Genomic DNA, 22,689 nt, shown 5'->3' with positions numbered 1-22,689 from the left:
GTCTGTCCTCCCTCTATTCCCCCTCCTTTGCCTCGTCGCCCCTTGAAGCACTTGTTTATAGGCGCGTTATAAATGCCATATCATATCATATATATCATAATTTTCCATGGAAACCGATTAGCGGTATTTAGAATATATTTTTAATGCCATTGGGGTGATAAAAACATTCGGCACACACTGTGTTGCTCTATGGGCCTCCTGCCCATTTTTGATTTTTCAGGTCTGCGTTTCGTTTTCCTTCCTCCCACACGCATGGTCCTTTATACAAATAAATAAAAATGCCTACAGTCCCATTTCCTCTGCTCCAGTAGGCTGAAATTAATTTTAGATGTGTTGCCTAACCTTTGATTAGAAGTTCTTCTCGTGCTCAAAGTAACAGTGTTTTTTTTCTGTTTCCATGTGCGTAATCCAAGTAGAAAATAATTGTTATTCGGTTCTGTAACCGGCTGTGGGCATCTTTTAAAGGCAACATTCTGAGCCCTGCATAAGCCAGCCATTATATTCTGCACCTGTCACGTGATGCAAGCACCTGCAAGGCTGCACTGCTTTTTATTTGTAAGACTCCATGTGTAAACGAGTTGCTTCAAGGCATCATTTGCTGCATGGGGTGGCTTACCAGGTATATTTTGGCATTATTTGGGCATTTGAAGCTGCAGTTGGCATATTAGTCACACCTTCAAGCCCATCATTTACATATGATGACTCTGCCAGGCAGATTAAGGCGTTATTGGCCACTAATGGCTGCACTTAACATATGATGGCAGCACCTGAATTGCCCATGCAAATGTCTACCTTTGCATATGGTGGCTATGCCAGGCAGCTCAAGGCTTTATTGAGACATTTGATGCTGCACTTCCAATAATACAGCAAAAACATGCTGGCCTTTTCCTACAGTGGCTTCATTTGTCTGTAAGCAGCTAAAAACAGTCAAACAAAAGTACATGATGTGGTTATCAAAATGGTAGGACACTGTGCAGAAAGCTGTGATGCCGCTTTCAGGTGGCACGGAAGGGCTGCAGTGCCTCGCTGTGTTCGCGAACAGAAGAAGCTTTTCCCATCCTGGTGGTGCCTGGACAACCATCAAATGGGTGCCTTGTGCCTCACGCCTCCCAGGGAGTTCTCTTTCGCCTGGGAACAGTGGTTCTTTATTTCCGCGACAAACGCTTCTGTGTTTTGGAAGTAGAGTGCTTTGAATTCTTGCCCCCTTCAGAAGGCAACCACGCCAACATGGCACAGGCCTTTCTGTCCTGCAGCCCATGAGAAGGCTCGAGGATCCTCGGAGAACGCTGGCCGCAGGAAACACGAATCTCAAGTTCTGGTTTTCTATATGTAGTCTGATATTTACCGGTTTGCCAAATATAAATCAAGGGCTACAAGCCCCAGACTACAAAATGGTAAAATCGAGTGCCTGAACTCCTCACGCCCAACCGGAAACAACTTGAGCTCCTTAAACCTTCTATTGTTGGATGTCTAATCAGTCGTTGCACCACAACAAAACAAACCACACATAGCCTCGCCCAACGGTGTCCACCGAACTGAAGCTGCCAACAGCACTTCACAGCTCTCTTGCTCTTTTCTCCCACTCAGTCCTATTAACTTACCCCCCTGCCCCCGCCACTTACAGACCTGCCAGAAGGCCAAGAAACCACACAGGTGGCAAAAGTGCGCAGTATAAGAACCTTTATCATAACATATTTGTTGATCCACAGATGGAAAATGGAAATTTGAGCACAAGTTTTAATTTGGCTGACTTTGGGGCAAGAAGCACACATTTATGTTTTTCTTCAAGAAATGTAATGTCTCATCACTGTCTCATAGAGGTATGTAACCCGATACAATGACGCATTGGTTGTGGTTCAATCCACACTCTTGTACTGAGAATGCAGATTCCTCCCGAAGAACCATCTTGGCTCTAGAGAAACAATAGTTTACAAATGGGTAAGAAACGAGAGTGGTAACTCCTACAAACACGTTCACTCATGGTACGATGAGTCCGCTTGGGCCTGCTTCACTTCCATTGCTTTGCACGAGTCAGGCCTTTCACAAATAAAGTCTGCCGTCCTCTTGAATTCAAGGTAAACACCCAGATTGCTGTGGAGGCTTCTTAATGCCAATACACCCCCCCCCAAATGCCCCTCAAAGGCAAGATAACAAACAGGGATTTTATTGGATTCTTAGGGACTTATTTATTTGTACTCACACCCAAATGGCTTTGTATATACAGTCCATGTTGCATATCAGACACAAAACATAAAACAATATTCTCATGTATAAAATAGGATAAAAGCATAAGCAATGATGAGTCAGGTTAAAACATATCAGCCATGATACAAAATGTGCTAATAGATATACTAAAATCAAGAACATAAAAGTTTCAGAATTTCAAAACATTTCCAATAAAATGTCACCATATAGAATATCTAATTTTGATCGCTCCCCGTTAAAAGGTTGAACCAAAGTAAAGACATGTCGGAACAGTCCAAAGTATTGTCATAACTTTTAACATAACTTAGCCTGATACACTGTCGGCTCTCACACTCCATCATCAGATGTAGCAAGGTTTCAATAGCCGATGTACCAGATAAACGACATTGTCTTTCAGAGAGTGGTATGCCATGGAGTGCGCCTTTAGTAGCCAGTGCATCACTGATATTAAACTTTAATAACAAATATTGTCTCATAATGGCGCTATTAGTATAGGCAACAATGTAGGTTGGTCTGGACACAAGAGCAGTTCTGTACTCATAGTAAAGGCCACTGTGGCTTTTTGTGTAGAGGTTCATTAGATTTTGTTCATAGCTGAGCCTAATCGGTGCCTGTTTCGTTTTTTCACCAAATATACTTCACCCAGCCTTGAGTGATTTAGACATCCAACATGCCATTTAAGGTATAATGATGCAATGGCACCTAATGTCCTTATAGATCTACAATTATTGAGTCCTAGAAATGCCCATAAGAAACTGACCATAGTTGTATTATTGTCAAGCACTCACAGGTGTTCATAAAACATGGCAACCTTGAGGATCAGGTCATGGGTTATACTATTGAGTTCAAAGTCCAAATACAGATACTCAATTGACAAAGCATGGGGCATTTGAAACAGTTTTTGGAGCATTTTTGCCTCAAAACATTTTAGGGCAGCTGAGTAACAGTGTCCATACACCTCAATACCATAGCAAAGAAATGGAAGAACTTTGCAGAGTACAAAAGCAGGATTGTAGAGATGTAGAAACCTCCTTGTTGCCCTATAAAAGCACTAATGGCGCTTACTACTTTCTTGCATTTGGCTTTTATTTCCAACCAGTGTCTGAACCATTTAAGGTTGCTTTGGACATATAGTCCCTGGTATTTAAATGAGGTTACGCACTCAAGACTTGTGCCATTCAGCTTGTATATAATACTCTTACTCTGGAGGGGTTTATGAGAAAATACAATCTTACTTTTCTCAATATTTACTGAGAGACAACGAGTTTGTCGGCGTACGCAAGCCAACTGCTTTGATGAGAACCGACTTTCACTGGACAAGTGTGTAGGTTGCCAAATGCCTGAGGTAGATCTGGTAAGTAGAGATTAAAAAGCCTTGCTTGAACAATGCACCCTTGTTTGACACTGCGATGCCTCGACATAGCAGTGGATAATTTTCCCTCCGCATCAAGTCGTATCCTGACTTGAGTGTCAGCATATGACATCATGAGCATTTTTAACAGCCCAGATGAAATGTTCCATAGTGTCAACTTTTTCCACAGTTTATTTCGCACGACCGAGTCAAAGGCCACTTTAAAATCAATAAACGCATGGTACACTGAACACTCTCTATGTAACCAAGCATATTCCACAGAAGACACGAGAATTAACAGGTTTTGAGAGGTGGACGCTTTCTTAATAAAACCCATCTGGTTAGGGGGAGAATATTGTTGTCATTTATCCATTGGCTCAGCTCTAGGAGTAGTACTTTAGCGAAGATCTTGGCCGGGATGTCCAACAGAGCTAACATTCTGTAGTTACACGGAATATTCCAAGCTCCTTTTTTGTACACATGTAATATGTGACTTTCACGCCACGTATCTGGAAGAACACCAAATGTACATATATGGATAAAGAGTAAATGCAGCGCGCGAGCCCACATACCCGTAGATAATTTAACCGGGCTGTTGCATTTCCCGTCTGGACCAGCTGCTCATGTGTTATTTAGACGTTCAATTAAGATAACAATATCCAAAATTGATGCCTTACAAACCAATATGGTATCTTGAAGAGGAAAATGAGTGACAATAGGTAGCGTAGCACCAAGAGTAGAGGCAATAAGGTCAGTCCAAGCAGGTTCAGGGACACAATTTATACTTAAGGCACACTTTTCATTACCACTAATTGCACTCCAAATCACTGTACTGTTTTTTTGAGTTGCTAAATGGGCAATTTCTTTCAATTGATCAACTTCGCACTTTAGTTTATACTCCTTAAGCCATTTCCGATAATTAGATTTGGCAAATTTAATGTATAGATTTGTCTCGTACAGGGATATAAAACAGCCGGGATTGAGGCACGCCCTTGTTTTTTGGCAGCCGCAATATTAGTATCAAAACTCATCTGCTTTGTTACTATCTTATTCGTGCGTTCACACACACTTTTGTACATCTTACGTTGGTTGGTTGGTAGATTCTTTGATCTGTGCAATCATAGTCGAAAAGACTGTGACAATTGGAGAGGCACCATCTGGACCGATGGTATCAAATTGTGATAGACAAATTGGCAAAACTGGCAAAACACTCAGACACTGCTTGTGCCTTTGTTAAATTTGACCTGCTCCATCTAATAAGATTACCCGTTGGGTTCACGTATATGTCACCATTAAGATCGTATGGTCTAGTTGCTGGCCACGTTAGTAAGTAGTATCCAGAGCGGAAGATGGTCGCTTTCATCTTGAGGTACGATGGCCATATCCTCAAACAATGACATTCCCCGCTGGTTCACAAATATATAGTCAAATGCCCCTCCAATGGATACAACAAACAGGAATTTTCTTTTATTCTTAGGGAGTATGTCACATCTTGGAAATGGACCAAAAAGTTTAGAAAAGAAACATTTTTCCTCTCTAATAAATGTACCATCTGCACAGACCATTAATGGAATTGTACTGTTTTCTTTTCCTTCTATCACAATTCAGGTAACAACAACAATGCAACAGCTGCTCACAGATAGAACAGTCCAGAATGAAATGCATTCCATTCTGAACTGTCTTCAATTTAAGAAGCTGTAGTACTTCCTGGGTATGTCTGCTATTGGGCAGTCGTAGTAGTCAAGGGCATTCTTGCATTTTGGCAATTGTAGTTCTCTATGGTCGAGTCTGCATTTAGGAAGTGTTTGTTCTGTATTGGTGGGGGCCTTTCTTTTAGGGGCGAGCCCCTAATTACCTTAACTCAAAGCGGGCCCACCACCTGAGGAACGAGAGGATGTTTTGTATGTAAAGCAAGTTTATTTTACAATCGTCCGGGGAGCAGCTAGATGTCTCTGTTGAGCCAAACTAACGCAAGTCTCACTAACCACATATGTTGACACATTATATACAATTTTACAACAGTTAAAACAATTCCATATAGTTTATTACAATCCACCCCCTATATGTGATTGGACAAAACCTCTTCAAAGAAATCTCATCTTTGTCCAATTCCTACATTCTCATTGGTAGCCGTTGTCTTTACTACCATCCTCAGCTCATGTGTAGAACACCCCTCCTTTTAGGATCTGGCTGTGGTAGGTCATGACATATTCAAACAGTTAAAAATGTGTGTGAAAACATAATTCATTACTAGTAACAACTGGCCTAAACCCTTAACCATAACCTGAATTGTACATGGTTCGCATAGATACTTCCAGCGATATGAAGAAGGCTGAGTAAACAGGTTTTCTTCGAACTAGCGGTAGCTATCTCATCCGCCCCAACTTTACCAGTGTCCCGGAATATTCTAATCTAAATAACTGCAATTTCATCATGCAAAGTACACCTGAGAATACAATTGAAACTCCTGGGTTTTGATTACTTTAGCCCCGAGCATCGCTTCACCCCACATTTATTGCTGGTCAAAAACAAATAGCTGAAACCCTCTGTCAAGCACCCATGCATTTAAGGTCACAACTGCTTCCTGCAGTACTATCATGCTACCATGGCCATGGCCAGCTCCTTTAGCTGAGCTGACCATTGCTTAGGTCATAGTTACATATTTAACCATCCTCTGGCCTCTAAATCTCTGCAGAACTAGTTTCTCAAAGTCAAACCATGACTGCTGTGTTTTGATCTATTTATAAAAAAAGAAAAAAACACTTCATGTAGCTTCATAAATGCTCTTTATAGGTTTTCTCAGTGTGCAGGCATGTTTAATAAATAATATATGTGGGGTATTCAGGGATAGACAGATGTCCTTAAATATATATAGTCCGTGAACAAAGTCTCTTTTAGAGTGTCAAAGGAGTATTCCTCGTCCTCCACACAAACCATGAAAACAGAAAGACAATCTCTGAAATGCACCACATGTTAATTTAATGTTGTTATTTATGCCCATTGGTTAACACGTGTTTCGGCCTAGGGGCCTTTTTCAAAACTGGACATGTGCCGAAGCATTTTAAAACTTCTTTATGAAATAGTGTAGATTACCTGTCACTGTTAGGCAAGATTGTATGCAGTACCCTTTGGGTGCACTACAACAACCCTAACCTTCTGGCAATATGAAGCCAACCTTTGGTATAAGTCTGTAATACACAGGTTGGTAGCGTGTTGAGCAGCCAAGTTTAGCTCAAGAGGGGTCAATGTGAGCTGTAGGGGAGTTGCATAGAGAGTCACAGTGACAAGTATTCAAATAAACTCTTGCACACAAGGTTTCTTGATTAAATAATTATTAATTTATTCAACAGTCGGTCAGAGTAAGCCTTCCTCAGAAGGGAGCAATATAAAACAACACACAGATATACTTCAAAATACACACTCTTAGTTTTCTAAATTAGTAAGTACCATTTTGGGATGGCCCACAGACACTACCTACACCCTCAGGTGACTTCAATAGTTAGGGTGCTGGGGACATTAATATATCACGGTTGCATTTAGAATATTTGAGAGAAGTGTCAATTCCAGAATAAGGCAAGTATTCAGACAAATATTCTTAAGCAAATAAGTACTTTCGAAATAACCCACAAATGCAAAGTCAGTTAACCTTTTCCTGGAAGGAAGGCAAAACACATAAGCAGAAGAGAGAAGAGTCATTCAGGGAGCCAGACCAGCCAATTTTAAGTTAGCAAAAGTCAAGGTGAACTGAAGCACTTCTTGCAGGTAAGTAAAAAGCCTTTCTCAATGTTTTAGAAGTCTTTGTTGAAAAGAAGAAATCAAAGTAGGGCCACAAGCTGGTTAGGCTTGTGAGATAAAGAAGCTGTTAGCAACTCTACAGATGCAACCAAGACCAGCCTCCAACGAGAACAAGTGAGGTTACACGACAAGATGGAAGTTCTCTTAGACTGTACAGTACCTTTAGGTTGAAGAAAAGTGCAGCAGATGGCTTCTGTTCCTATGCAGCTCTGAAGATTCTGGTATTCCTGGGCCTCAGTCATGGGGACAAGAGGGAGGATGTCTGGGGACTCCTGAACTGCAATGGGACGGTCACTGATCGCAACCGGCAATCTTCAAACAAGTAGCACTTCGGTGTTTCAGCTCCTCGCGTCTACCGAAAATAGCAACACCGTGGTTCCTGGCTGTCGAGATGGACTTTCCTTGCATCTGGGGACTAGCTCTCTGTTGAGGTGGCTCAGGCTCGGTCAGTCCTGCTTCCTGGGAGTCCGGAGAATAATCCTAGAGTTCTTTGCCAGCTTAAAAGCAACACACACAATCTGGTGTTCCTCTCCCTGGCAATTCGGTTCTAGCAGCAACTGCAGTGGAATTTCATCCAGCTCCGAGAGGATGTGCAGGTGGCTTACTTTGGAGTTGATTGGTCCCACCAACTCAAGGGGAGAAGTCGTCATTGCAGGGCTTCTCTAGTCAAAACAAAATTGGAGTTTCAGCACAGCAGCAGGGCTTCACCGGGCAAACCAACAGTCCAGGAGTTGCAGCAGGCATCCTCTTCAAGTTATTTTTCGGATTGCTTCACCAGTGGTCAACTCTGCCTTCCAAGCCGAAAAGCCTCGCCTTTTATTCAGGATTCTCCCAGTCATTCCAGCCTAGCTGTCAGTTACCCTGCAGGGTGGCTCTCCTTGCTGGACAGCCAGCCAGCCAATCACCTAAGAGTGCATTCCTGTCTCCTGTCTCCTTGGAGACTAAGCACACGGAGTTTCGGGCACCCCCCTCGCTTCCTGGCCCCGCCAGACACCCTGGAGCCAGAGGCGGGCTTCACTAGTGAATCCCGCCAAAGACAAAATGAACAAAGGGATAAAATCTGGTTTGGTGCACAGAGTAAATCTCAAGATGGACCTTTCCACAAAGAAATGGCAAAAAAAGACCAGGCCATTTTGACAAAAATGGCACCCTTGGGTGCTTTACTGCAGCTGCGAACGCAGCCCGCGGTAAAAGCACAATACGGTAGCTAAATGTAAACCACTGCCACCAGCCATTCATCGAGGAAAGGGTAACATAAAAATGTTACATGATAACCTAGACAAAGAGGATACTAAGTAACCCCTCCAGCACCCTATTGTAAGATAGTGTTTGCTGGGTCTAGAAAGTTACAAATGTAAGTTAAGTCAATTTCACTTTACTGCTCTGGGAAACAGTAGTTTATCCAAGAGAAGGTATTTAAACCTTCGGAAAATCTAAAAGACTTCCCTGTGCCACTGCACTGAAGGTGCTGTGTGACACAATGTAAAAGGTGATGCCTACGAAGTTTGTCTCCACAACCAAAAGAAACCGAGTTCAAAATCACATTAAAATACACAAGAGAGTGGGAAAAAAGGGTCTATCTCTCTCCAGGTTAAAAATGAAAAATCCTAAAATCCAGCAAAGTTGCAGGGAGTCTCTAAGGTAGAGAGGAATTAGCACATTTCTGAGAATTCTCCCTAACAGTCACGTTTTGTTGTCCCGGGTTAATATCTATTAACCCGGGAGCCTCAGTGAAATTGGGACAGTGCGAATAAACCGGAAGATAGCAAGAGAAATGACTACAGCCCTCTATAGCCCCAATGCAATCCATCAGGTGGGGAAAATGTGCAAATGGTGGCACACACACATATCATTGGCTGTGCCATTATATTCTCTTGCATGGTTTAGGCGTTCAGGTATTTTTAGTTTACCTTCCTGGAATGTTGCAATACATTGCCTACACTTTTCATTTATTTGGAATAATGTGTTCCTTCAATGGGAAGGACTATGCAAGAGTGCCCCATTTCAGGGTGATTTAGTCATAAGGCTATAAAGTCTGGAAGACCAGGAACCAGAGGATGGGGAAGGGGTTGGGAATTAAAATGGGAAGTGTACAACCTGATATACCATTTTACAAATTTTTATGGTTGGAGCAGGTGTAGAATAATATGGGGTGTCATGGAGGGTATCTCCCTTGGAGTCTTATGTGCCCCTTTCAGAGATGGGTGGTGCTTCTTCATTGCAGTCTTGCTGGGTTGTATTTTGGGAGAGTTCTTGAATTCAGGGTGCACTAAGTTCCATTTGCAGGAAGCCAGGCAACGGTTTGTGGAGAACAGCGAGGAGGGGTACAGCCTGAGAACAGTGTGGGAATAGTGGGACATTGAGCTAAATAGGGTGTGGCAAGTCCATGGACTGATTGATAGAACAGCAGAGGGTACAGTGTTTTAGGGGAGGCCTATGTGCTTAGAGGCGATAAGTAAAAGTGGATGAGATACGTGTGACTATGGGTGACAACATTCAGTAAGTCCCTTTATTTGTAGCGCGTTCACTGCATCATATAATTTCTTTTGCCAAATTCCAGTTATCTTTCCTTTTTGGATGACTTCCAGAACAGATAACCTGAGTTCGTTCACAGCCACACTCCAGAGCTAAGGGTGAGTCTTACGCATTCTGGGAGGTTATTTCGGAGTGTGGGAGCGACTGCAGCAAATCACCTGTCTCCTCTGCTTCTAGTGTACTGCTTCAGTCTTAAGCAGGTGATGTCCTATGCAGAAAGTAGGGCTTTGTTTTATCAGTCTTGTGAAATATTGGGCCTCATTACGACCCTGCCGGTCCGGAAAGAACAGTGGTGGTAAATCTGCCACCACCGTTCTTTCCAGACCGGCTGATTAAGAGTCCTGCAGGTGTGAGGTGTCACTCCCGGCAGGTCTGACCTGGCGGGTTTAACACCACCCACCTGCAGGCGGACATGGAAACACCGGCACCATCACAGCATGGTGCTGGTGTTTCCACTTCCCCATTCCCATGGAGTCCTAATGGACTCCATGGGAATGGGGATTAACAGAATTCTGGCTCCGGAATTACCGGGTCACCAGGGTTGTAATGCCGCAGTGATTCCGGCAATCACGGATGCGGAATGGTAATACTAGTCCAGCGGAAACCTGCCGGAATTTCCGGCACGGTTACCGCCAGACTCGTAATGAGGCCCATTGTCTTGTAGATTGTATGGTGCAAAGCCGTGTCATAATTTCCATGGCAGGCACAGCATCTTAAAAGAGAGCCTGCCTTGCGCCAGAAGTCCAATGTATGCTTTTGAGTTGGCTGGTGATTGCTTGGCCCTTTTTTCCCAATCTAGGGTTGGATTCTTCTTTTTTGGATTTCAATTTGAAGAAAGCGATTTAGAACACAGCAGATATGGAAATCCATGCACAATCTTCATGTGGAACTTTCCGACTTTCAAGCGAACGCCTTACCAGTTGATCTCATCGTAGTATAGCACATTATCTTGTTTACTTAGTATTTATTTCTAGTTTCATGATTTTAGTGAACTTTTGAACTGTATCAATCTGACTCTATAGTACTATTTTCATCTGTTCTAACATTACCAGGCCGTTGGCTTAGCCCAACCACATTATGTGCATTTGACCTAATTTTGGAGGGAAGTCTTTCACCAGCTTTATGGCAAGATAAATTAAGCCATACAAAGAATGCCTAGTAGGAGTGCATGCGTGCATTGCTACTTACGGCCAGGTTGGGTCGCAATACGATGTGTGCATCTCCCTTTGTATATGCAACCTTACTCCTACACTAGTATTTGCATACAAGCTATTTTAATAGGGCTAAGTCAATACCCCAATCTGCTAACTTTTTTTTAAGTAGTTTTCTATCGACTTTTTGAAACACTGCTTCATATAGTCCAAAAAGACCACTTTCAGTGGCTCCTGCCTCAGAGTCCAGATTTTACAGTCACCATAGGTATAAAAAGGCATTACATGTGGTAGTGATCCCCCATCTGAAGCCAGTCTGTAACAGCGGGAGTATTGCCTTGGCTTCCAGTCACCTGTTTAGATCTTCAAATATCAGGGTTGCAAATAACGCACCCAACGTATCTAACAAAGCGATTTGGCAAACATTTTGCATATCTTCCAACGTGCACTTTTTATAGGTGGGTATAAAAATACTTTCAACCCATCTAACGGGTAAGCCCCCTGTCTTCACAATTGTCTAAACGGTACTATTAAATTAGACTCCCACTCTTGAGTTTAAAAAAAATATATATATTATTATTATTAGGGTATTTATTCCGCGCAAATCTAGCTTCAGGAAACAGAATGCTTTACAATCATAGGGGGAAGAACGCGGTGAAGGAAGCAGAGAAATTACAAGCAGGGAGTTAACAACAAGCGAGTGGGAGAGTGGGCAATTTTGCAGAAAGGGATCTACAAGCAACCAGGGGTGAGAACAGTGGGGTGCAGACCACCCAATCTCAGGTAGAGTAGGGAGTTGAGGTTGGGTGGTAATAACTATAGTAGCTATGGTAGATGAGCCAATAGGAGCTCATAAGGGCTTACCAGAACCAATAATAGCACACATACTCTCTGTCTAATCTCTATGACTAGGAAGGGAAGATTTTAGTACTTATATTTACCAACTTGGATGAATCCACATAAACCTTACTTATGTAAGCTTTCCAAATCTTATTTCCAATCGGATTGTTTTGTGGCACGTCTAAGCACACGTCTAAGCACAATTCTTTGATAAAACTCCAGAGTTTTCTGATATCTGAGGGACACTTTCTTTCCTGGCACATGCACACTAAATTAGATTGTTAAAGAAAGAAAATCAGGTGTGAATTACTTATCCTACTCTTGTTTCTTTCTTTGCAATCCAGTACAGGTCAGTTTTAGTTTTTAATGTTAAATATTAAAGGTATTTATACTGCGGTAATCGGGTGAAGAGGGAGTAGGAAAGTGAAAAAAGTGATGTCCTGTTGACAGCTTCAGTTCAGTTTTCACCGTGCGATGAGCTTGCGTGCGAATATCAGATCAATGTGAGTCCTTGTGTGCTGTTGGTGCAAGTTATGTGTTGTTTGTTTGTTGTTGTGGTGTGGTGAATTGCGTGTGGTTTGCCGTGCCAGAAGGTGGTTGTGTGGAATTTTTGTGTGAGTGAAGAATGCAGACATTTTAGATTTTTGGGTTAGTGTGTTATATGCCTATTAGTCCTTATGATTCTTGTTATATGTAGCTTGTTGTCCTATGTAGTAGGCATATCTTTTCTGTTCCAGTCTTTCTAATTGTTAGGAGTGATGATGTGGCACGTTCCCAGCTGTGTTATCTCTGACCTTTGTGTACCAGTTTGAGGCCTGCACTGTCCCCCACTCTGGTATTGGTGCTGTATTTTTACAATGACCCGCTCCCTTCCTGTCGTATCAACAAGGGCTTTAAGTGGGGTGGGACTAGCCGGGGACTGAGCCCAGCAGTTTCCCGATACTTTGAGCCAGGGTTCTGCTAGGGCTCCCTCAGCAAGGAAAGTCACTTTTTTAAAATGTATTTGTTTAATTTTTCTGTGCTGGGGATTTGGGCCTGAGCTCTCCCGGTGACAAGCCATGTCACATGGGACCATGCTATTTCAGAGATACTGGATTTCTTTGTTTCATTCAATAGACTGCACCACCTACAAGCTGAAACTTTTGCATTAGCGTACAGCTAGGGAGAAATTGCATATGCAGAGAGGCTTCTACCTGCTATTTGGATATTTACCCAGCAATTGACTGCCCATGGCTATGCAAATCCCTATTTTCATTCCCACCCATCAACATAACTAATATTAGACAGAATTTTTTATATTTAATGTATAGATATATTTCACCACCTGTATTACACTACATTTTTGGCGATATTGAATTATAACCAACTGGGATTTGTTTATTGTATAAAAACACATTTTGTTAATTATCATGAATTCCATAGCTTTAGATAGTGAGTAAGAAGTATAAACTCATACTTAATGAAGATTCATTCTCCGGATCTAATATGTTTTTTCAAAATTATATTCAGTTTTTCTAAAATGTTGGTTACTTAGTTCTGAAGTTGGTAGAGAGAATATATAGACTCAAAAGACACAATGTGAGTCTTCTATAGTTTATGTCAAACAAATTAATGTCCCAGTCTCGGTATAGTCGGAACTCAGTACTGTGATATAGGCATAACGTAAACATCACCTTAGATCACCATAATGGTGTATATTTAAATATACAGCATATCTTTCAGGTCACATACAGCGTTGTAGCTTTACACTGCGTGATTTGTACACATCTCTATTTAGGATAATTTCAGAAGGTACATGTATTGACCTCATGAGGAACATTAAGGAACCATATTAAGATGAACTTTGGTCACTTCTTTAATTTTACCTTTACCCCTAATAAAATCCTCCAAAAAGCCTACCTTAAGATGAACGCTTTAACTACACTGAAGATTATGATATTGTATTTTAAATAGTCACAGATTTTATTTGGGCAAGATATAAAATGCAATTAAATACCATAGATCTAATACTGATGCCAGTTTGTTATCTACCATATTTCTGATATTGGGCAATCAAAAACACACACAGATAAGGTACTTTTCCTTTTCTTTGTGAGAAGGATTTTATATTTCGTACAAAGAAAATGTGTTGATATGCATCATGTTGATGTGGACAATATTTATGTAATTTCAGCTGATTTACATAGAATCTATTGTAAATGAGACTAGGTTCCTTAGAGAACTATTATACTTATAATTATAAAGTTGAATTTACCAAAGATTCTATATATATATTACTCAACAGATACTACATTATGACCATGAAGAAGGGATTACGATTTCCTGAAACTTGTTAGCACAATTCTACTCACTTTGTTTGATTTGCGAACGTTTCTATGAATTAATATGTACATTATGTGATTGCTATTTTAATATAGTAGTTTCTAAAATGACTTTTTTGAAATGTTCTAAATAATTTCACAAGTCTGTGTTGATGAAAATATAAATACCATCTCTTTACTTTGACTTGTGTATTGTCACACATTGTTTGACAGATTTTTTTAGTATCATGGCGTGCAGGGGACAGGAGTATCCTTAACATTCGGATACTATGTTTTTATTTCTAACCCCAAATGACGTCTGCGGAGGCAGAAAGATCAGGACAGCTGGATTTACCAACACAGATGGAGATGCCTTCCATCTTCAGCTGTCATTGCAATCAGGGTGGGACCCTGTTGCCTTCACTTTAGTAATGAAATAAATATGCTGCTCTTCAAAGAACACCTTCACTGCCAACCTCTTCCAGTTTGCTGTCTGGCCCCCAGCGGCTGTGCTACCCTACTCTTCCTTCCTGTAGCTCTGTGCCTCTCAACCCCCTTTTTGTGCAGTGTTGATAGCATGTAGGTTTTCATTATAGATGTCCCTAACATACGCACCTACAAACTGCTGTTCCATTTTATGTTTTAAATTTTTACTACTGAGTTCCTCTGACATTTTAAGGGTCTTAGGTCGGCTCCTTATGTTTTAAAATTGTAAAGTGATTGCACTAATATCCCCAGTGTATCTAACCGCTGCCAATTAATAAACATTGCACTTCTTGCAGACTGAGCCTCCCCAGGTTTATTTTTTACGGTGCTCAAAAGGAAGGCTATAAAGCCTTAATTACCACAGCACTCCCTTGGCCTGTATTCTGGGGTACAATTTGGCAAATAAGCCCACTTCGGATGGTATCAAGACTTGAACTGACACACTACAACTATTGACTTTTTATAAAGAATGTTATGCCTCTTGTGTAGATCTGTCAATCTCACATAGTTATTATTGCACACATCTTCTTCCTTTAGACCCAGTCATAACACTCATTTCAATAGAGTTGCAGAAATCCTTTTACCTTGGGACATTGCATGAGCTATTGGGGTACCATTAATAGAACCTCATATAGAAAAACGGGTATTTCCTACCACATGTTCAGAAATGAGCTCAGGATTGGCATCGCCTCTAAGAAATATTTCATCCCATAGGGAGCTCTACAAGTTGGACTCGGATAACAATAATGCTACTCAGAGGGAAAACTTAGGCAAGCTCAAGAAGAGAATTCTCTACCCGGTACAGCCACTACACTGTCTTGGGATAGATTTTGGGGGTGTAGACGTGTCCTTAAGCTAGCGCCCACCCAGGGTGTAGCCCAACTGCCTAAACTGGCTACGGCCTTTTCCCCAGCCCCAAGTCTCCATCCCGGGTTATATGTTTAAGGGGTTCCTGGACCATTCTCTCATGTTGCAGTGTTGCTGTGTTCCCAAATGTTACTTCTCTCTTCATTAGTTAGGGATTTTGAAAGGTTCCTGAATCCTGCTTTGCTTTTTCTCAGTCCTGGTTCAAAAATGGATTTCTTGCAACATCTCTCACAAGCTCCCTTTTAGACCCAATGTTTGGTTATTTTCTAGGAATTGAGTGTCTGTTCCTTTAAAGCTGGGCTCAAGGAGAGGCTCAGAATGAGTGTCTGGTGGAGACAAGGACATTGGTCTAACAATAATTTCATAATGATCCCTTGTCAGGAACTGTAACCTCCCACTCTCTGGGTCCCGACCAGTCCCTTCTGCACACATGGCACCATGCTCAACCTGACCCACCTTGATGTTCTGCCCTGTGCGTGTTCCTACTCTTACCTTTGATCCGCCTTTATCATGTTGGGTTCTTTCCCCTGCCACTTACCTTTCGCCAGATGTGCCCTCTCGCACCTATTCTGACTCTCCTTCTCTAGATGTTCACCAACCTAATCCTGCTGTCTCTTTCCTTGCATTTGCTCCTGATGTTGTTGTCCTCCCCTCAATTTCCTCTACCATCTCCCCCTGAGGTTTATCTTCTTTCTGCTTCATTTCTTCCACCGCTGCCTTCTTCCCTCTAGTCTCAAACACTCCACTCACTCTCCAAGCACCTTCTCCTCTTCACACTTCTCCTCTCCACAGTCCTCCAGTTTGCCAGCCATCCCCAAGATCCTTTTGATTTCTCATTTGCCAAACCTCCAGGTTGAGTGTATGGGCTTCTATAGCCTTGTTTTCCATCCTTCATGGACTGGAATCCCTGTGTGGGTTACCACCTGTGAGAGCAGATTGGTGTATTCTTACCAGCACACCTGGGTTCATTGAGGTCCTGGTGGGCAGGACCAAGCTTTCAAATGGCTGGTCCACCATTTTGGTTTCACTTGTTCTTGGTTATGGTTTATCCTATGGTGTTTTCTGCTGTGCTGTGTATTGAGTCAGTAGGATGCACAGAGTTAGCCATTGCCTCTTTCCCACATCACTGGCATATACTCAGTTCATGGAGTAAGCACAGCTCGCTACGAGCAAATGCAGCTTTGCTTCGCCAATCACGTGCTGAATCTCTACATCTGCCTGAGAGCCATGGCAGTCTCAGAGCGAAGTCACATAGGATTTATGAAGATACACTCATGGCCTGAGTGAGATGAAGCACTGTATTTCTGATTGCCCCAAGTCCTGATCTCTTAAACAGACAGATTCCTTAAATATTTATTACTTGCACTCATATCAGTTCCAACCCCCAGGTTCATAAAGAGACAGTAGCTTGTAGGTTTATTGAGGGGTCCATTGATGGTCCACTGCCAAGCGATGGGGGTCTAAGTAGGGGTGACCTATTGTTTTCCCTCCCCATAGATCTCCTCTGGTCCCAACATCCACTAGATTGAGGAGGTATCTGGCACCTGTGGTCACCCGCTAAAAGGTCCCAAGCGAGACAGGGCGTCTTCACATTCATAATAATAGATATTCTGTTCCGTAGCCTAATGACGAACAGAATCTTATTGAGCACTTGGCTTGAGTGATTATGGTTTTTGTTTTTGCTGAAAAGCTTTCAGATGCTGTGTTGTTACATTTCAGTAAGACCAGAGTAGGCCAGGCAGGGAGAATATGGGTGGGGCCATCCATGGTGGCCATCTCAATGACCTATCACTCGAAGGGTATGGGTACATCGAGAAACAATTTTCAGAAAGACCGCTACCATTACTTGATAACTAACTCTTATGTCGTGTAAATGTTGAGTAGACCATCCACTGGCTCTGCTGGAGCTGAGATGTTGTAGAACAGTAGGCTGCTACACACTGGTGGTCTATTGAGTGGGTTGGTTCAGTGTTTGTGGATAGTGGGGAGCCATTGCCAAGAGTGCACAAGAACCACAGCTGGGACCGCCATTCTGCTGTGCAAGTGTCAAGGCACTTGTAATCTTCAAACCCCTGTGCATTCATCCGTGGTTAGCTCTGGACAACCTTTCATCAACAGTAAATGTATCCTATATCTTCCAATTAGACACCCACTGTCGGCTAAATCAAGACTATTGACACCCCCAGTTTTTGAACTGCTGCATGGGCGGTCACACATATTCAGTCCAGAACGCTACCTTTTGGCAGAATCTTGAGTCTGATTGTTGGCATATGAGACATACAATTTTTGGTGTACAGTGAAAACTCTTATTTTACACAGTAATTGGCTTGATATGCTTCTCCTCTGATACCCCATTGCTGAAATAACTCTGTGCGGTGTTAGTGGGCTGTGCAACTTCATGATGCTTTAGAGCCACTTTAGGCGCGTCACTGGGATTGCTCTGAAGCGACAAGAGCCAGGGAATTAGGACTTGTAGTGTATGCTCTTGATTCCACCTTACTTTACGATGTCTGGTGCACCTTCTGTCCATCTTGTGCCACTGGCCTTTCTTCTGTGCTTCTCAGTGGTCAAGTCCAAACAAAAAAAGTGGGGGGACTCATTAACATAGCAATTGAATGTGCATCACCAGAAATTAGCCTATCAAGGTGCCCTCTGAAGAAAGTGGGGGGACTCCGTTCCCCCGCGGGTACCCTTGACTTGAGAACTGGTGCTTCTCAAGTAGCCTAACCATGGCCAAGAGAAGGAAATTAGAGTATTGGAAGACAGGTATTCCAGAACACAAGTGGTCAGGAATTTGGCAGTGTTTCTTGAAGACCTTGATAAAGTGACTTCATGGAAAGTGTGACCCTAAAAAGAAACTGAATATTGGGGCTCAGGGTTTTAAGTTCCTGGAAAACATTGACTGTAGTAGGAATTGACTTGCAAATGTAAATGACAAAGTGAAACCCTACACCAAGGCACTGAAAGACAGTTTGCAGAGAATAACCACTGCGGCATCGACAGTGGAATGCCAAAATACTCACAATCGCTCAAAGGCAATGTGTAGGGCAACTGCTGTGACAGCTCGAACTGAAACACTGGCGTCTTAGTGCTACTGGTGATAAAAACCCTTATACAATTTGTTTTCAACTATATTTGTTGGCTCACATCATTTTTGTCAAATATGTCACATGGGCCAGATTCTGTTACAGTTGAAAGGGTCATTCGTGGTGTAGGTTCATGGCTGCACCTTGTGTTGTCCAAGATGTAACTATTTTTCTGTGTGACCACATTTGGCGCACCTTCACTTCTACCCCCATTCCACCTCCGTAGGTGCACACCGTCTTCTATTCCTTCGTCGTGCAGAGTAGGCGAATATTTGAATTTGTGAATGGGCTTGGAGGATAGCTCAGAGGCAACGCATTTATTTTGGAAGCAAGGCAACGCTTCCGGTGTTAAGCGCGGCATAAAAGATGAATGGTGTATCCTCCTAGTGTGACCTCATGGCAGCGAGTGGTGGAATTCATAATGAACCGCTGTTACGTCACATGACTGGGATATAGATATGATGTTCTTCCTTTTTGTTGGTTGCTGTGGGGTGGGAGAAGTGCAAGCCTCTTTTTTGTCTTGTCGTTTGTAGTTCCCTCATGCCACCCCTCTACAACCCCTGCAATACTGGTCCATGGGCACAGCGTAGTGGGTGGAAGAGAAGACCACATGCAGCTTTGTAATCTAGATGGGCAGCTTTCACATATGGAATGAGTTCAACCTTGGAGTTCCGAGGGACATCATAGACCACTCTAGCTTGGCTCTCGATGCCTATCAGATGACACTTGGAACCCCTCCGCGGAGTATATCCTTGTCGCTGATAACTAACCCATATCTCATTAATTATATCTATCACTCTGAGGAACCTCCTGTCTTGGCCCTTGGTGTCTGTCTGTCAGGGCTGATCTGAATTTCCTTCTAGGACGGGAAAGTCGAGCTTCATTTTCAAACCCCTGTTAAATTCTCTTACTGCATATGCCAATAGATGACCACTCCGCCCCCTCACCCATGACCCCCTCCCCAAGCAAATGTGAAGTAATGCCTCCATGTACATGGGACACCATGTTTGTTTTCCTGGGATTCCTGTTTAAAACGCATCATCATTTCAGCCTAAGTAGAACCCCATACTACCACTCCCAAAATGCATTATTTTGTTAAATGATTTGATTTGAACCCCTTCTGAAATGGAACCATTGCCTTTCCCGCAGGATGGAGGCGGCCCTGGATAAGTGGCTGTGGCGTCAAGAGTACTGGCTACCGGAGGGAGTCACATGGGAAGACATGAAGGACTCTGAAGATGTTCACTACCCGAAACCCCGAGACCTTCTTATCGGCATCCCTTGTGCATTAGTGTTCACTGCTGTTCGATTTGTCTTTGAAAGGTAAGCCATTTCTGATACTTTACTTGCTTTCTAATATTTAATCATTGTTTTCACTGTGTTGCATGGTGTGCTGATTACTGATATGTAAATCTACCTACAAATACACACTTTATTCCTATTATATATATATATATATATGTATTGAGTACCACGCAATAACACGCTGTGGGATAATAATATCAACTGTTATCTCAGCGCTTAGATGCCTGCGGGCTTGTAGCGCTATATAAAACTAGGTATTATTATTATTATTATTATTAATATTATTATTATATATATGCTGCCAGCTTGCTCTACTGCATAAATGCACAATTCTGGAAAATATGTAGAATACATGGTCTCCTTGTCCTTTGGAGCATCAGGTCTAAACAATATGTTTTATATAGTGCTTCACTACGCTTTTCTCCAATTTCTAATTGCTGTAATACAATGCTCTTGAGATTCCCCCACCATGGATGAGAAAGTCATTCAGTTCTGTTTTTTCCTTGGAATTCTCGGACTTTTAGTCCTAAATTTAGCAAACAACAGCAATGTTACTGTGGGTTCAAAAAGCTTTGAAGAAACCTCTCACCTGAAATCTAAAAGCTGATTAAGGCATTTGAGTTAAGACATACATAGCGCAGTGTCAACCAGAAGCCATCTCTGGATGTTCACCTCAAGTTCAGAGCCATATGGGCAATGCATTGTGGGCACGCAAATTAGTTGCAATTCCAACCTCTGCTCCAGGAAAATGTCTTTGTCTATGGACCAGAGCTAATTTAAACTCACAATATTTCAACAAGGCCATTCTCACAACTCTCTTGGGTTGAAAAAAGCTGTTTAAAATAGCACTGCCCTGTAGACAAAGATTTTACTGGAGCAAAGACTTGTCATTTGAGCACATTTTCATACCCACAATGCATTTCCCATCTGGTGAATTTACAGCGATGGGTACTGTGTTTGCTGAGCTGTGTGTGCTTTGCTCAAACGGCTTATTCTACTTTTATCAGTCCTAAAATTGGGGGGGGATAGCAGGGCTGTGTGTGTGTATATTAATTTGAAACTGTGCTAATAAGAGATATAAATACTACTTCTGTAGCCATCTTGTTATGTTAGTAATCCACAATACGGTAACACTAGTAGGTGAAAGGTTGCATTAAAAAATGGCACCATGCCGTCACTCTTCAGCAAGTGGTGTGGGGGTAAATTGAGTGAAAGATGGGTATGGTCCACAGTCAGAGGTTTCAGGGAAAGTTGAATTTGAGGTGTGGCATTATTCCTGTGACTCCAGTAAATGGGGCAGTTAGCTTTGATATGCCTGCTAGTAGCCTGTTCCTCCTTTGGCTTTTCCCCAAAATATATCTCACAAGAGACATAATACTGTTCTGTCAGGAGCCAAGACGGAGTGTGTGTTTGTGCAAAATTCGTGTTTGCTCGATTGTGTACTTCGATACAAATAAACACACTTGGGCATAAGAGATTAGGGACGTCATTCTTTGTTTCCATCCCATAATTATTACCCAATGTAATGGTACTTTAGCGACATCGGAAGAGTGATGGGTTTGAGTGGGCACTGCCTGGATTCGAACCCGTGTCCTATCGACACGACTGGACACAGCTGTCTGAAGAATGGGTATCTGTCTGGTGTACTTATTTTTTTTAAAGAAACCATTTTTATTAGGCTTTTAAACAAAAAGGTACAGAAGTGCACAGAAAATCGATAAGCTGTAGTGCATTGAACACCCCCTTCCCCCCCACCGTTGTTAGTGCTCCCACATAGCCCCCTTTACCACAACCCCCCCCTCCACCCCTCACCCAGTCCCCGGGTTCTGGACCCTTCCCCACATTCTGTATACAGATCAGCCCCCCCTCGGTGATTATCAATTCATGTCTTGCCATTTACCTCATATTTGACCATGTTTCTGGGGGAAGCCTCAATCTCTATACACTCTATGTTCTAGATCAAAGCAAAAGTCCATTCCCTCTCGCTAGGTTGAGATCCTCTGGGCTACTGGGCCACTCCACCCCACAGCTATATCTCTTTTGGACACCATCAGTGCACTTTTAATCAGGCACTACTCCTTGTGGGAGAAGTATTTATCCCCCCCCCCCACACACGGAGCAGGCAGAACTTTAGGCGTTCCAGCAACGGCTTCCCCAAGACTACCCAGATCGCGTCCCTAACAGCACCACAGTAACATTGTATCCTGAAGCAGTCCCAAATTGTGTTTAGGAAGATGCCCTCCTCGGTCCTGCACCTCAGGCAATTTGGGTCCTCTGCTCTCCCCATCCCATGTAGGCTAGCCCTGCTGTAGTATGTCCTATGCAGTATTTTATATTGGTCCGGCCCCGTGCAATCAGTATACGTGCTTTTTGGAGATTGGCGATTTTGCGACTTTTTACAAAATAGGAAGTTGGGACACAAGGTTGGCATACTAGTCTGGGTTGTACTGTCAATAGTAAAATTTGACCAACTCCACCCATTCACCCTGCACAGGGGTGGAGCATTGTCTGGCCCCATGCTATTACTATAGGTGATTCCGGGAGGTTGCCGATTTTGTAATGTTTCAAAAATAGGCAGTTAGGACACAATATAACATACACAGAGCTATAGCAGACCCCCACTTGCATGTCAGCTACAAAACCGGTCAACATCGGGGGGTATGGCTAGTAGTGTATCGTTAGTGTAGAGGAGCAGCCGAATACCTCTACAGGAAGTCCCCCCGCTACTACCGATATTCTGGCAGCCTGAAGTTGTGCCATGTGTGACA

At 42.6% G+C, this 22,689-nt stretch overlaps 1 protein-coding gene across 1 annotated transcript in view; it reads left to right on the top strand.

The window, feature by feature from the left end:
• LOC138577213 (ceramide synthase 2-like) overlaps positions 1-22,689 on the top strand; it is a 929,909-nt gene that overhangs the window by 232,173 nt on the left and 675,047 nt on the right. Inside the window, exon 2 of the mRNA XM_069649612.1 lies at positions 19,766-19,939. Coding sequence (XP_069505713.1) covers positions 19,767-19,939 — 173 coding nt within the window. The 5' untranslated portion in view covers position 19,766. The remainder of the gene's footprint in view (positions 1-19,765; positions 19,940-22,689) is intronic.

This window comes from Ambystoma mexicanum, chromosome 1p, assembly GCF_040938575.1.
Source record: "Ambystoma mexicanum isolate Mex_15411 chromosome 1p, UKY_AmexF1_1, whole genome shotgun sequence".
Lineage (NCBI taxonomy): Eukaryota > Metazoa > Chordata > Amphibia > Caudata > Ambystomatidae > Ambystoma > Ambystoma mexicanum.
Note: the sequence above shows the minus strand (reverse complement) of the source record. Positions and strands in the feature narration are given on the sequence as shown.